The sequence below is a fragment of the Vidua chalybeata genome, chromosome 7, assembly GCF_026979565.1.
Source record: "Vidua chalybeata isolate OUT-0048 chromosome 7, bVidCha1 merged haplotype, whole genome shotgun sequence".
Lineage (NCBI taxonomy): Eukaryota > Metazoa > Chordata > Aves > Passeriformes > Viduidae > Vidua > Vidua chalybeata.
In genome coordinates, this window is record NC_071536.1 from 37,156,199 (window position 1) to 37,172,139 (window position 15,941).

General features: G+C 42.9%; 1 protein-coding gene across 1 annotated transcript in view; it reads left to right on the forward strand.

Annotated features, from left to right (window-relative positions):
- The window catches only part of KIF5C (kinesin family member 5C), a 76,643-nt gene extending 60,708 nt beyond the window's left edge, over positions 1-15,935 (forward strand). The window contains exons 17-26 of the mRNA XM_053947488.1: positions 2,047-2,164; positions 2,745-2,821; positions 3,747-3,856; positions 4,646-4,747; positions 5,299-5,359; positions 5,700-5,771; positions 6,337-6,441; positions 9,991-10,207; positions 11,191-11,304; positions 14,606-15,935. Coding sequence (XP_053803463.1) covers positions 2,047-2,164; positions 2,745-2,821; positions 3,747-3,856; positions 4,646-4,747; positions 5,299-5,359; positions 5,700-5,771; positions 6,337-6,441; positions 9,991-10,207; positions 11,191-11,297 — 969 coding nt within the window. The 3' untranslated portion in view covers positions 11,298-11,304; positions 14,606-15,935. The remainder of the gene's footprint in view (positions 1-2,046; positions 2,165-2,744; positions 2,822-3,746; positions 3,857-4,645; positions 4,748-5,298; positions 5,360-5,699; positions 5,772-6,336; positions 6,442-9,990; positions 10,208-11,190; positions 11,305-14,605) is intronic.
- The last annotated feature ends 6 nt before the right edge of the window (positions 15,936-15,941 follow it).

Below are 15,941 nucleotides of genomic sequence, written 5' to 3' on the forward strand. Positions count from 1 at the left end.
AAACTGTTTTTATTGTAGCATGTGTGCTTTTTACACATTCTTACAAACCTCACAAGTTTACTCATTGGTCATGAGAAACAAACAAAGTGCTCATTGGAGCAGGCAGCTGCAGCTTTCTCTTATTTATCCTTCTTTCTTTCTTGGTTTCTATGTCAGTGACCTCGGTAGGAAATTCTTTCAGGGGTAAACGTGGATCCTCTTGTCAAACTTCTCTCTGGCTCACAGAAGTTGCTGTAAAACCTCTTTCCACACCTCCCTGTCCTGTTTTAGGGCAAAGATGGGAGAAAACCTCCAAATCTGCTTTTCTCTAGAAAGCAGATTTAAGCAGCCCCTCCCCCAAGTGGTTTGGGTAAAGAAAAGTGGAAAAACTCTGTTTGTTTAACAGGCAAAGCATTCACCAGCACAAAAAATGAACAATATTAAATAATAAAACCTTTTGCTGCTACAAAAGAGATGACAAAGTCAGAAGTCCCCTTGGTGGGCTCTAGCTCGGCTCACTCAGTCTCTTATCAGGAAATGCCACGGCCCAGGCCTCGCCCTGTGGGCCACAGGTGTGAGCTGCCGGTGCTCTTCAGTCCAGAGCAGGTTTAAACAGTCCCAAGAAAAAGAAAAACCACAGTCCAGGGAACTTCTCTGCCTCAGCTAGCTAAAAAATAACTAAAAGCAAAGGAGAGCCCTGTCCCGCTGTCTGTCCATCCACAGATATTGCAGGAATGTGGAGGAGCGAGTGCGGCTCCTGAAAACAAACTCTGTGCTTCTTCTCCCCGCCTTTGCTCTCAGAACCTTAAAGGTGCAATAATAATCTCAATCTTAAAGGTGCAAAACTTATTTCTGGGCTAAACAGACAAATGGGGATGCAAGAATCATGAAGTCACCCCAGGACATCCCCCCTCAGTGTTTTTCAGCACATCCTGAGGTTGTGTCCTGAGCTCTGGCAAGGTCACGTCCTGCTGGAGGTGTCAAAATGTGTTTGGTGGAATGGCACTGGAATTCCTCCCTGGAGTGGTTTCCTCACCAGGAATTTGTTACTCTCGAAGGTCTTTTCCAACCTGGTGCATTCTGTGCTCCTGTAATTTGTATCTGGGATCACTTTAAAAGATCACTGACCGTGTTTTTCACAAGCCAGACCTTTGGGGAGCTCCCTGGACCTGCTCTGTGGGTGTGCTGCCGAGGAAAGGAGGCAGCGAGCTACAAAATGCCATGGAAAACTTTCTGGGATAGAAATCCAGGGGGTGGGAGGTTCTGAGTGGGTGGCAGGGATGGCTGTGGAGAGGGGCTGAGAGCTCTGACACCCTCTCATGCACGGAAGGGGACAAGGGAAGGGAAAGACATGATCCAGTTTCATTCCCTAGCAGTTATCCTAAGCAAACCTGGAGCAGGGAGAGCCCCTTTTCCTTCAGCAGAGCATCTTTGTTAAATTCTACTCAATCTTTTTAATTAAGATGCAATAATCCAGACAATATCTTAATTGATATCCTCAAATGGGAGATCCAGTTCTATCTGTCACAGGTGGAGTTGTACAAGTGAATAAACAGGGGAAATAAGAAAGGCTTGCTGTAAAATCAGTGTCATTTGTGGCCAAGCCCTGGGTCTTCATGGGGTACTTTTTGCAAGAAAATGAGTCAAAATTGTTGCGTGTCAAACCTTTTGAGTGTTTTCACTACACACTTTGCTGTTTTCTGTTTACCCATAAGCCCTTCTCGTTCAGAAGGTTGTTGGCCAGAACCAGACCATCAGGATGGCTGGGGAGAGCTTGAAGATCCCAAAGCCAACTGGTGCTTTTAGAAAGCTGCTGCTGTTGGTTTAACACCAAGTCAGGAGCTTCCAGGGCTGTTCTGGGATTACTGCCTGAATTCCAAGCTGGGCTACTAAGTGAGACCTCTAAAAGCACAGCCTGCTTTGATCTTCGAGCTCTTAGCTCCTTCCCAGCCATTTTGCTGTGACTTCTCCCAGTCATCACCTCTGGATGTGGAAATTCTTTGTTTCCTCTCCTTTTCGGGCACGGCTGTGCTCCTCCCATCTCACTGCTGTTCCTTGCCTTTGAAGCACGAAGCAAAGATCAAATCCCTGACGGACTACATGCAGAACATGGAGCAGAAGAGGAGGCAGCTGGAGGAGTCCCAGGACTCCCTCAACGAGGAGCTGGCCAAGTTACGCGCTCAAGGTACAGCTCTGCGTCCCGTCGTTGCTGCCTTAGGAGACTCAGCTTTGTGTGTCAATGATGTGAGAAACTATAAAAACCCCACACAGGTCCTTTACCAAACAGCACCAATCTTGCTGAACGTTCTGTGAAATTCTGGATTTGTGTAAAATAAGGATTTATCTAAGTTTCAGTTGTCCCCCTGCCTCATTCCCAACAAAGCTGCTTCCCTCAGATTCCCCACAGCACAAGCTGTGTCTTTCCCAGCTGACTTCATTTTTAAGGTTTGCTTGGTTTTCCCCTTCCAATTTAATGTGGAAAATGTGTAGGTATCAAAAGAAGTTCTTGTAGCTTTGCTGAGCTGGGTTATATCAATTTATAACCTTGCAGCCTTAAAATCATTCTGGAATTTCTGCACAAGGGATTTTCCCTCTCTGAGGGAGCAGCAGGTGGGGACAAGGCTTTTTATTTATTTTTAAATTTTTTTTTATTATCTCCTGCGTTGTTAGAACAGAATCTTTATTCCATCTCCTGGAATAAATTAAATTTATTTAAAAATCCAAAATTTAAATTTAAAATTAAAACTGTCTCCACCTTTAAACAGAAAAAATGCACGAAGTCAGTTTCAAGGACAAGGAGAAGGAGCACCTGACACGACTCCAGGATGCAGAGGAGATGAAGGTAGTTTGGCACAGTGGAAATTTTGAGGGAATTTCTTGGTGAGATTGTCCATTGGGGTGGAATTTTGTCTTCCTGTTCACGTGGCCAAAAATTACATTGATTCACCTCTGTGTTACACTAATTTTTTGCTGCTGGGGCTCTGCAGAAAGTCAATTTGCTCAGCAGTGAAGGATGCTGCTGGGGTTTAGTATCATTTAGGTACTTACAAATTTGATTTTAAAAGAGGCTACTTCCCCAGAGTTTGGCTGGAATTCTGATTATCTCCTGGAAATAATAATAAAATATATAAACCCCTTTTCTGGTATTTTTCTTTGGAATGCCAGGAAATGTTTGCAATAATTGCAGACAAGGAAAAATACAGTTTCACAAGGAGGTTTGCCAGCTGCAGAACTTTTCCCTCCATCATAAAAATTTTAAGTGATTAAAGCAGTTGTAAAGTGATTAAAGCAGTCGTGACAGCTCCGAGGAAAAAAGCAAAGTTTTTGTTAGCAGTCTAAAAGACGTAAATTTATTTTGTCCTGTTGCTTGAGGCATATTTACCCCTAGAATTTAAATTTAAATAACAATTTCAATAGCAGGGCTGTGTTTAAACAATTCTCAGAGGTTTGGGTTTTATTTCTGTCACAGGTAGAGCTGTGCAAGTGTTTCCTGGGTGAATAAACTGGGGAAATAAGAGAGGATTGGTGTAAAATTTGTGGCCAAGGCCTGGGTTTTCATGGGGTACTTTTTGCAAGAAAGTGAGTCCAAATTGTTGTACATCTGTTGCTAAAAACGGAATTAAAAGGTTGGACGAGCAGGCACAGGGTTTTGTGCTGAATCGCCAGGCAGATTCCTGGATGGATTTGGTAGTTCTCCCTCAAATGCAGGGGCTGGCTAGGAGGGAGCTGCGTGTCCCGGGTTCTGATTGCCAGCTCTGTGTTTGCAGAAGGCTCTGGAGCAGCAGATGGAGAGCCACAGGGAAGCCCACCAGAAGCAGCTGTCCAGGCTGAGGGATGAGATCGAGGAGAAGCAGAAAATCATCGATGAAATCAGGGAGTAAGTTCGCCCTCTCCATCCCTTCCTCCGTCCTGGGCTGCTTTGGGCTCGGTTTTGTTAGGTTTGATTGATGCTTCTTTGCAAGTTCTGTCCTTACACGCAGCAGCCAACCCTGTAATTATTTTGCAGGGTGGATTACAGTGCCTAATTCTTTATTGGGGAGCTTTAACAAGGCCATAAAATTATAGAGAGTTTTTAAAAAAAAAGGGGGATGTTGCACCTGCAGGTCAGTAGGAGGAGAGCAGGTTTTAAAGGATCATGGAATCGTTTGGGTTGGAAAATCCTTTAAGGTCATCAAGTTCAGCCACCACTGAACCACATTCCCAGGAAGGTTTTGAGATTCTCACAGCAGCCAGCCCTGCCTCAGTCCTTCTGAGAGTCTGGGTGACTCCAACAGCTCCCACTTTCACACATTTTTATATTTTTTTCCTCGCACTTCAGTGTGATTCTGTTATGTTTTGCTCCTGTGGTTTTCTTTTTCTAAAATCTAGGCATTCTTTTATCACATTTATTGTGTGGCCAAAGATTAATTGTAGGGAAATGAGGAAGCAAGGCAGAAAGTTGTCAGCAGCAATTTGGGTCCTCCTTTAAGGCAAACAAAACAAACCACTGAATTTAGCTCTGCAATATTTTAAAATAATGTCCTCCAGGTTCTTTATGCTTCATTTCTTCTAGAGTTTTTCATTAGGGAGTTACAGCTTTACTTTTTCTCTGCCCAATCCCATTGTGTTTGTGGAGATTTACCCTCCCTTCCTCCTGGGGTTCAGGCTTTTCCTTTCACATTTCCAGCATGAACCAGAAGCTGCAGCTGGAACAGGAGAAGCTGAGTGCTGATTATGATAAATTAAAAATTGAGGACCAGGAAAGAGAAACGAAACTGGAAAAGCTCATGTAAGTGCACAGTTTCTTCACTTGGTATCCCTGAACCTCTTTGTGTGTGAAAAATGTGCCAGGGAGAGGGATTTGTGTGGGAAATATTCACACTGAGAATATAATTTCAGTAGCAAAGCCAGCAGGAGCTACTAATAAATAATTACCAATAGTGGCTTTGATAGCCACCAAAAAGAGGTCATTAGAGCTCTGATTTTATAAAATATCCCAGCAAGTTTTAAATCTCTCATTCCTTAATACACAGCAAAACAAGCATGAAGGAAGTTGGGAATTTTTGGTGGGGTTTGTTGATTTTTTTGGGGGGTTTTAAATCAGATGTTTGAGTCAAAGCCTTTCCTGGAAATAAGAGAAAAATCCCGTGTGTGGACACAAGGATGGAGGTGGTGACTCAGCCCTTCCAGGTGATAAAATTGGATATTTGGGGCGGTCAGAAGCGAAATCAGAGATGTGCAATTTGCTGCCACCTGCAGATGTGCTGCTCCAGGTGGATGCTGGTTGATTCTCCTCTGTTTATTGTGACTGATTTGTGTTCCATGTTGTGATCTCTCCAGACTCCTTAATGATAAAAGGGAACAAGCAAGAGAAGACCTTAAAGGGCTGGAGGAAACAGTGGTAGGTCTTAATTACACTTTATTCAGCTTTTCCCCCTATATCTGTATACCCTGGTGATACATATTTTAATTTTTGGGTAAACAGCTTTGAACTACGTAAACTAAAATTAAAAAAGGTTGTTTTTACCAATTTTGGATAAATTGTTCTCTTCAGTGTGGTCTTTAGGGCTGGATGGGGTTTATTTTGTGGCATTCAGAGTGATTCCTAAAGAGAGAAAATCCAGAGTTCTTTTCTCCTGTTACCAACTCAAATCCAAGGAGAACTTTTGAACCAGAGCATCTACTGTGTCCCAGTCATTTGTGCTTTTCTAAAAATTATTGTTTTGGTATTTTTATTCCAGGCAAGGGAGCTTCAGACTCTTCACAATCTGCGCAAGCTGTTTGTCCAGGATCTTACCACCCGTGTTAAAAAAGTAAAACCCTGCTCTTTTAAACCCAAATCTTCTCCTTTTTTTTTGCACTATTCTTGTGATTTGCTGGAAGCCTTTAGTGCATGCATTTACAAAATGGGATAATATCATTTTTAGTAGCAGTGAGAAACAAGATTAAAACTGTTGTGATGTTTATCAGCTTTTATTTGGCCCTAATTTGATGAGGAAAATGTTGGTGGGTGAGGGAAATGAACTTATCAAGTGCAGTTCAGCTACAAAATTCTCAAAATTCTCAGCTACAAAATAGCTCAAATTTTGAGCTACAAAATTCTCAAATAATTTCTGATGAGCTTCAGAAATTATTTAGTATAACTTGATTTTCCTATTCAGGATTCCCCCATAATTGTTCAGTAAAAATTGCTTGTTTTTCTTTTTATTTAAGGGGAAATGTTATTCCTAAATATCAAACAAAGAGTTAAAATCATTTCTCTTAAATCTGGGGCTCTGTAAGGCTTTCCTGCCTTTGGGGAGGTCAAATTTGCCAGAGAGCTGAGCTTCCCCTTGAGTTTGTGCCTGGCTTTGCTGAGTGCTGCAATGTTGTGTGCAGAGTGTTGAACTGGACAGTGATGATGGAGGTGGAAGCGCTGCGCAGAAGCAGAAAATTTCCTTTCTTGAGAACAACCTGGAACAACTTACAAAGGTTCACAAACAGGTAAAGGCTCCCTTTCCTTCCCTTTCCCTCCCTTTTCCACCTTTTTTCCCTTTTTCCCCCTTTTTTCTCCCCCCCTTTCCCCCCCCGTTTTTCCCCCCCCGTTTTTCCCCCCCCGTTTTTCCCCCCCCGTTTTCCCCCCCCCGTTTTTCCCCCCCCGTTTTTCCCCCCCTTTTCCCCCCCCTTTTCCCCCCCCCTTTTTTCCCCCCCCCTTTTCTCCCCCCCCCTTTTTTTCTCCCCCCTTTTTCCCCCCCCCCTTTTTCCCCCCCCTTTTCCCCCTTTCCCTCCTTTCCTCCCTCCATCAAAACTTGCACTTTTTGAATATTTGCAAGGGTAATTTTGGAAGGTAACCTGTGCTGGCTGAGGAAAAGGTACCCACTAAACTCCTTGGAATTAGGAGTTAGAGCTGCTCTTCCCCTCCCTGTACTTCTAGGAATGTGGTAAATAAGAAATTTTTTTTTTTTCTGTGAAAATAGGTCTGTTTTGGCACTAGGAAATACACAAAAATAGCTGTTCTCTGGATGGATTGTGCATCCCCAACTTGACTCCTGGCCTGAAGCTGCTCAGAGGCACCTTGGAGGTGGCTGGAGTGGATTCAACCAGCAGAGTTTTCAATGAAAACAATGGAATTGGGGTTTTCTGTGCCCAGGTTGGTCATTTCTGGGCTTGTGCACTTGTGTGTCCTCCCTCCATGGAATTCCTGTTTTATACAATCTCAGATCTGGAATTAAAGCCCGTCCAGTCCCATCCCAGCCATGTTCCTCACCTTCCACTATCCCAGGCTGCTCCAAGCCCTGTCCAGCCTGGCCTTGGATACTTCCAGGGATCCAGGGGCAGCCCCAGCTTCTCTGGACACCCTGTGCCAGGGCCTGCCCACCTTCACAGGGAAAAAATTTCTCCTTAAAATCTCAATTTCTCCTTAAAATCTCCTCTCCCACTATGCTGGAGCTGTGTGCTACTGTTCAGGTGCACAACACAAAACACCAAAACTGTTTTGATTTCTTTTTTGAGCAGTGGCATAACACTGTGCACTGCACTCTCCTGAAGCTGTATTAGTGACCCACACTCCCAGATTAGCTTTAATTATTCCTGTGGAAGTGCCAAAAGAGCGGGAAGTGCTGGACTGCGACGAGTGTCCGCTAAGGTTTGGGGTTTTCAGATTCCCAGGGAACAGATGGTTTTAAGACCTACTTTCTAAATGTGGAAACTGGGACATGTTCAGAGTGGTTTTTCTTTTACCATTTTTGCCTTTTTTTTGCACTCGTTTCATGCATCTGCTGCGTTTCAAATATGGATTTTTATAGCTCTCATTAGCGTTTATTTACTCAAAACCAACTTGGAATCCAGATCTTGTAGGAAACTTAACAGGGAAAAGTGACATTGGACTTGATACCATCCTGCTTGGATTTTGCATCATAAATACTTCACACAACAAGGGTTCAGCACTTGCAGAAAAAGCACATTGTGACCATGTTTTTTTAGCTTGTTTGTGTTTTTCTCCAGCACTAAGCCTGGCCCAGCAGGTGTAAAATGCTCTGATTGTTAAACAACGTGTGAATGTCAGGACATGCTGTTGCTTTGCTGTATTATTAATGTGGTTGTTAATCCACTTTTCACTCCAGAAAAGGGAGAGTCACTCCTTTGGAGCAGATTTCTGTTGACTTCCAGCAGTGGTGTAATCTGTTCAGTAGAAATTGTGCTGGATTTTCTGCCCGTTTGCATCACTTTTGTGTTTATTAAAATCAATCCTCTCTTGGCTGTTGCTGCATGGGATGTGATTTGTATAGTTGATAGACCTCGCTCAGGTTCATATTAAACTGAGGAAGAGCACAAATTCAAAGTTGGATATAATCATTATATTTGTAGCTACAGGCCTAAAAGTGATTTCTTAGTGAAGTTCCCAGTTCTCCCACATGGCTGAGTAGGGAACACACAGGTGAACACATCAGAACCACTGGAAATTACGAATTTGGGGTGATCCCTGGTGTTGTCTGTAAGACATATTCAAGCATTATTATTTTAAAATAATGAGGTGATCAAGGATTTACAAAATCTTGGAGATTTCTGTGTTCTGAGGAAATATAGAGTTTCTGCTGGAGTTTTTGATGTGTAGAGAAGCAAATCTGGCTGTCAAGTGCTCTACAGTGGCAGAGTTGGTCCTGGAGTCCTCATCTTTCAGGATCAGCTCTGTGGCATCTTGTTGAATGGAATAAACTCTATTTTTCTTTGCTCTTTCTGGACAATTTAAATGAATATAACTTCTCAGCCAGAGAAGTGAATTTTGTGAGTAAAACTGAGCTTGGACAATGCTCTCAGGCACAGAGTGGGATTGCTGGGGTGCCCTCTGTGGGGTAAGGAGCTGGACTTGATCCTTGTGGGTCCATTCCAGCTCAGGGCATTCTAAATTTCTATTTAACTGAGGATTTTTACATAAATTTCTGGAATAAACATGTTTAATTTTAGTACATGACATATGGAGAGCATAGTGGCGTTTTCTGTCTCTTTGTGAGGCGACTTTTCCCTCCATTTTTCTGAGGAGAATTTTACCACTTTCTTTTGATCTTGTGGGTCCATTCCAGCTCAGAACATTGTAAATTTCTCTTTAAACTATGATTTGGACATTAATTTCTGCAATAAATCTGTTTAATTTTAGTACACGAGGCATGGAGAGCAGCCGGTGGCGTTTCCTCCCTCCTCGTGAGGGGACTTTTCTCGCCATTTCTCTGAGGAGGATTTTTGCCACTTTCTTTTGACCTTGTGGGTCCATTCCAGCTCAGGACATTGTAAATTTCTCTTTAACCTAAACTTTTCACAGTAATTTCTGGAAGAAATTTGTTTAATTTTAGTACATGACGTATGGAGAGCATGGTGGCGTTTTCTCTCTCCTCATGAGGCGACTTTTCCTGCCATTTCTCTGAGGAGAATTTTACCATTTTCTTTTGACCTTGTGGGTCCATTCCAGCTCAGAACATTGTAAATTTCTCTTTAAACTAAGATTTTTACATTACTTTCTGGAATAAATCTGTTTAATTTTAGTACACGAGGCGTGGAGAGCAGCCGGTGGCATTTCCTCCCTCCTCGTGAGGGGACTTTTCCCGCCATTTCTGTGAGGAGGATTTTTGCCACTTTCTTTTGACCTTGTGGGTCCATTCCAGCTCAGAACATTGTAAATTTCTCTTTAAGCTAAGATTTTGACATTACTTTCTGGAATAAATCTGTTTCATTTTAGTACACGAGGCGTGGAGAGCAGCCGGTGGCGTTTCCTCTCTCTGCATGAGGGGACTTTTCCTGCCATTTCTCTGAGGAGAACTTTACCACTTTCTTTTGACCTTGTGGGTCCATTCCAGCTCAGGACATTCTAAATTTTTCTTTAAACTATGATTTTGACATTAATTTCTGGAATAAATCTGTTTCATTTTAGTACACGAAGCATGGAGAGCAGCCGGTGGTGTTTCCTCCCTCCTCGTGAGGAGGACTTTCCCCGCCATTTCTCTGAGGAGATTTTCGCCACTCTCTTTTGACCTCCTTTAATTTTGCACCGCTTTCCCACAGCTGGTACGTGATAATGCAGATCTTCGTTGCGAGCTTCCTAAGCTGGAGAAACGCCTTCGAGCTACGGCAGAGAGAGTTAAGGCCCTGGAGAGTGCACTGAAGGAGGCCAAGGAAAACGCCATGCGCGACCGCAAGCGCTACCAGCAGGAGGTGGATCGCATTAAGGAGGCCGTGAGAGCCAAAAACATGGCCCGGAGAGCACACTCTGCCCAAATTGGTGAGGACATGGAGCTAAAGGGGCTGCCACGTGCTTCAGGCTCGGGCTGCTTGCTGGGGGTTGAGTGGGGAGAGTAAAACATAGGGGCTGCCTCTCCTCTGCTGCACAGGAATCTTCAAAGGCCTCGCTTTTTCATGGAATTTGCCCCACCTCGAGTTTTAAGAGGCTCTGCTGTTCCACTGGGTAAATAAAGGGCATAATGGGTCTTGTGTGCCCTTCTAGTGACCTGAAAACTTGTCTCCTTAAATTAGTCGCTGACTTTCTTCCTCCTCCTCCCCCTACACTTTCATTCTTTCCTTGCCTTTCTGGACCTTGTCCATTTCTCTTTTTTCCCCCTGATTACTCCTCCATGTGATTTAATTCCAAAAAAATCTTCCTTTGTACTTCAGATATTGATATATCTCTGAGGCACAATGTAATGTGTGCACACAACAGAGGAATGGGGCAATTCTTGGAATGATTTGTTGGGATTAAAAAGGATAATGGTTTAGATGGAGATGACAATATTGGGGTATTAAATCCTGAGGGAGAATCACACAGCACAAAGTGTCACCTCCTGAATGCTTCCTCTTGTAGGGAGCCATCCAAGCTTTGTCTTGACACCTTCTGGAATGGTGTAAGTTGGAGATAAAAAGTGCCTCACTGCCCACCAAGTGACTTCCATCTGTTGTTGTTCAGTCCATAATCTTTGCAGATCCAATGCATGGGAAGGTGGAAGGGCTCTGCCAGCAGGAGAAAGGATCTGCCAGCAGGAAAATGGGTGTATTTGTTGTTGGCCAAGGCAAGGAGTGCTGTGCTCTGCACAGCTGGATCAGAAACCACTGAGCTGGGAAACAGTGGGGTTTGCCTTGGAGGAGAAGGGGAGGTGGGAAGCTAAAATGTGGGAAAGCTAAAATGGGAAAGCTAAAATGGGAAAGCTAAAATGGGAAAGCTAAAATGGGAAAGATAAAACGTCTTGTTTGGTTCTTCCTTCCCCTCTGCAGCCAAGCCCATCCGCCCTGGTCACTACCCAGCGTCGTCTCCGACGGCCGTCCACGCCATCCGAGGGGGAGGGATGTCCAACTCCAGCTACTACCACAACACCAAATAAACGAGAGGTAAGGCCAGAGTAACTTACTCACCTCTTCTCCCGCTGATCACTCAGTTCCCTTCTATTTCATCTTGCTTTTAGGTGACCCACAGTAATTACATTTCCATTTTTAATAGTTGTTTGCTGATAATTACAATACTCGTTAATTGAGTGCATGTTAAGAGGCTTTGCCAGCTGCTGAGAAGGGTTTTTTTTTTAATGACTTAGCACTTTAAAGTTTTTTAAAAACTGCTCTGGTAAATCTGGACTGAAATTCACACATAGAGGTATGAAACTCATATAGTAAAAATAGAGATCCAGAGGTTCCTTCTGCCAGCATCATCTTCTGCTTTCTGTACCATGGGTGTGTTTCCATGTTGGGATATTCCAGCCTGGGATAGGGGTAGAGCAGCTGTGAGTGGCAGCAAGAGACATCTCCAAATTTGAGTGTAATCATTTGGCATACTTTGCACTCTTAGTTCTCTTTATGAAAAAAAACAAAAAACCAAACCAAAACAAACAAAAACAACAACAACAACAACAACAAAAACAAAAAAAAAAAAAAAAAAAAAAAAAAACCAAAAAAAAACCAAACCAAAACAAAAAAAACCAAAAAAACAACCCTAAATATTTCACTTTAATTGCCAGGGCTTGAGAGTTTCTCCCAAGCAAAACATGAGCAGCATATTCCCAGGAGACTGTTCCATGGACTCAGTCCTCCCATTTCTTTCTTTAAATGCTCATTATTGGAGAGATTTTATATCTGCATTATTTTACATGATCACTTTATGCCACAGACATGCCAAGAGCTGGATGGCAGCAAGTGGCTTTGAAAAGCAGCCTGGGGACAGCAAACTTGTCCCTCCAAGTCTGGCTTTTTGCCCTCCTTGAGGATTAATTAATTGTGAGAGTCTCACAACTCTCTTCATGGTCTGTGGTCTCCTCGAGGCACTCTTGGGGGTTTTTAGCTTTTTTTTTGGGGAATGTTTCATGTCAGGCTTGCATGCCAAGCATCCATCACGCCACACTCGAGCTGTTATTGTGCTGGGGGATTGTTCCTGCTCATTGTGTCTGCCATGAGCCTCCAGCAACAAATATTTCCTCTGTGGGTAAATTAGGGCAAGGCTTTGCTGAGTGGTTTTGTCCATTCTGGTCTGAAATTGGCTTTTCCACCTCAGGAGTGAGGTGCCTCTGTCCATCTGCTTCATTGCATTCCCACCTCTGTGACCTGGCAAAGAGTGGGATGCAGAGCCTTGTCAAAGATTTCTAAACATTTCTTGTAACAGCTACTCTGAGGGGGGAAAGCTGCCACCTGCCTCGAGTAAATGCACCTTTAATTTGCCAGCTGCAGTGAAATGAAGAGTCAGACTCAAACAGGCCACACGTGTCGAGTGAACAACTGTAGATTAATAAAAGGTATTAATAAAATTATCACACTGCAAACTAGGTGGGTTTGTAATAACAAACAGGACTGTGGAAGTCAAGAAAAAGCAATCAGGAGACATAAAGTACCAGATATTTAAAATGCTGAGTTTAGATTTGAGGGCTGTGGAGATGAACCAGGTTCAGGCCAGGTTGCAGAGGAGCACCAGGGGAAATGAGGCTGGAGAAAAAAAAAGGTGGAAGATCTCAGGAGAAACTGGAAAAAGTTATGGACTTGGGGCTTCTGGAAAAACATTAGGAAAAAATTTGAAAACCAAATAGCAGCCCTAGAGGTTGAATGAAACCATTTCAACAGTGTGTTCTAGATTCTTTGCTCACATCCAGAAATAAGTGTGGAAGGTACAGTCCAGGAAGGCTGGGAAGTGATTGGAGAAGGTCAGTTCTCAGGTTTGGTCCTTTGGTTAAGAATTTTATTGGCAAATCCCAATTATTTGGCAGCCAAAATTGGGAGTATCTGAGTCATCTGAATTCTGAGCTTGGATGGAAAGCCAGGGGTTTGAGTAAGGGTGTTAGTAAAGGTGCTACCAGTGCAGGGAGAACTTTATCCAGATTATTTCCTGATTATTGCTGAGACATCCCTAGGCTCTGCAGAAAGTGCTTTGGAATGGTGCAGTTCTACCCAGCTGGCACTAGAACAAAACTCTCTTTTATCGTCATTTAACAGAGAAATAAAATTGAGGTTCCTATTCCAACATTTGCTGAGGAGAGATTTATCTTGTGTTCATTCATTATTCACCATAAAGATAAAAGACACTTAGTGCTGTTAGACTGGTCAGTGGTTAGGATTGATTAACCCAGCAGATGGAAGAGAAGGAAATGTGGGTTTTAATAAAATGTGCTTCTATAATGTGCATATATAAAATTACAGAGTATATTTTTATAATATTATCATGATATTATATATAAAATATTTCAGGTATTTCTGTAAACACTTATTTTTAATATATATATACCATATATATATACATATATAAAATATGTATGTATATATCATATTTTATCATATTATCTATATATATATATCAGGAAAAAATCTCTGTCAGAAGACAGAGAACAAAAGGATTGGTTTGAATTTGTATTTCTTCATCATTTGGATTTTATAATTTTCAAACTCTGCTGCTGTTACTTTCTCACCCACTTATTACATGAGATAAACACACACCAGCTCTTTAGCACATCCAATGAGCCAAGAGAAAAATCCCATGAAAGAAACAAAAAATAAAAGGGGAAAAAAAAAGTTAGACCTTCAGATAATGTTTGTGGGAAATGGATTTGTAGAAAATTCTTAAAACTCGACAGAAGGTTCACACAGTGTGTATCTGTGTGTAAATTTTGAGATAGGAAATGTTGATTTAGAAATACAATGGCATAGGACAGACATTGCTGAGAGAGAAATTGAACTAGAAATAAGTTTCAAAGGATGGTTTTGTAGAAAATATTAGATACTTTGGAGAAATGGAACGATGCAAGCTGTATTGTATCAGGACTCACGAGGGGTAATTTTGGATTATTGGTTTTAAGGCATTTGTAGCATGGTGTGGTAAAAGCTGATAGGCCAAGAAACATTTATAGTGCGTTGTAATTAGGAAATAGTTGGGTTTTGATTGTGATGGTGTGAATTGTAATACTCGTGGAGAATTTTCTACAAACCCATTTCCCACAGTGTTTGGGCAAGACATAATTCCAGGCTGCAGGCGGCAGAGAGCGAATTCCATCAGGAGAATTGGCTCATTTTGTGACACCCAAATTCCATCATTTTTTTTAACGTGACTATGGATCCATCTCTTTGTTTGCTGCCCATCCCATTTGGGTGCTCCGCTTTCTAATCCCCCAAATCCACTAATTTTCCTTCCCTTTCTCTCTCTCTCTCTCTCTCTCTCTGGCAGGTCAGTTCCACTTAGCATGTTAAGGACAGTCATTAAGTCACATTAAGTTTCTTTTTTTTGCCCCTCTCCAACCCGGTCCACGTCCTGTCCATCCTGCGCTTCCCACGGCCGTCGGCGACGCCCCGCTCCAGGTACTCCGAGCTTCGTAGGATCTCCACGTGTCCAGCTCAGCTCCTCCAGATCCTTGTACAATGTCTGGAACATTCCCACCTCAGTAAGGATGATAGGGAGTCTGCCACTCCGAATTCCACGACCCCTTGGCGCTGCTTAGGTTGGGGCTTCTCCACTCAGAGTGATGCTTTTCTTTTTTTTTTTTTCCCCGAGTCCTCTGTTGGCATCGGTAATTCCCGACTTCTGGCATCAAGGAATTAATTATTCAATGACCAAGTGCCATCAAAGGCAGGTGATTGTGCTCTGTCATGACTGATTTCCTGTATAATATACATATTATTTTATATTTTTAGGGGATGAAAATGTGCTGCTACGTGGTTTAATTTTACTGCTTAACATTTTCAGAAGGAAATTTCCCCAAAGAACCATTTGTAATATCCTGATTTAAAAAAAAAAAAAATATCCTTGGACTGTATAAAATAACCTTTATTGCAGTACCTGGTAAAGAACAAACGGGATGCAGAGAAATCTGTTAGTATAGACGTAGGATTTGAAGTTTGGTAGTTCCATGAATTGATCTGTGTGACCTGTTTCAAAATTAAGCTCCTATTCCCTTGTAGTTCTCCCTACAGTGGTGGGTTTTCCTGGAGTGGGATGGCTTAGCCACATGTTTGTAAGAGTTGTTCCCTAGGAATTTTTAAAGGATTTCAGAATGCTGTGGAAATCTTGCCTTGGAAAATCCGACAAGCATCTCCCCCCTCCCCCTCTCCCCAGACAAGCCCTGATCTGTTCACACTGGAATTCAGATCCCGGAGGGAACAGTCCCCTACCAGAACAAAGGAAAATAAAATCCCCCAAACCCTTCCTTAAAAAAAGCCCAAAGGAGGTGAGAGTTGTACACTCGAGCTATCCTTTGCAGACCAAATTTGGGAGTTTTTTTGCTGGGATGTGAGGGAATTCCAGGGGAAGGGATTGTCTTTCTAAGCCACTATATCCACTCATCCTGTGGAAGGTCAGAGGGAAGGAAAAGCCTTCCTGGATCTCTCAGACAGCAAATTTCCATCTTCCCAGCAAGGGGGCACTGGAATTGCTCTGGGAAGGTTCTGCTGGCAGGCAGAAGGTGCTGCTCCTCCTCCTCCTCCTCCTCCTCCCTCCCTCCCCATCTCCTGGGGCAGGTGGGACTCCAGGAAGCCGGGATTCCAGGAAGGCTCTGGCCGAGCGTAGC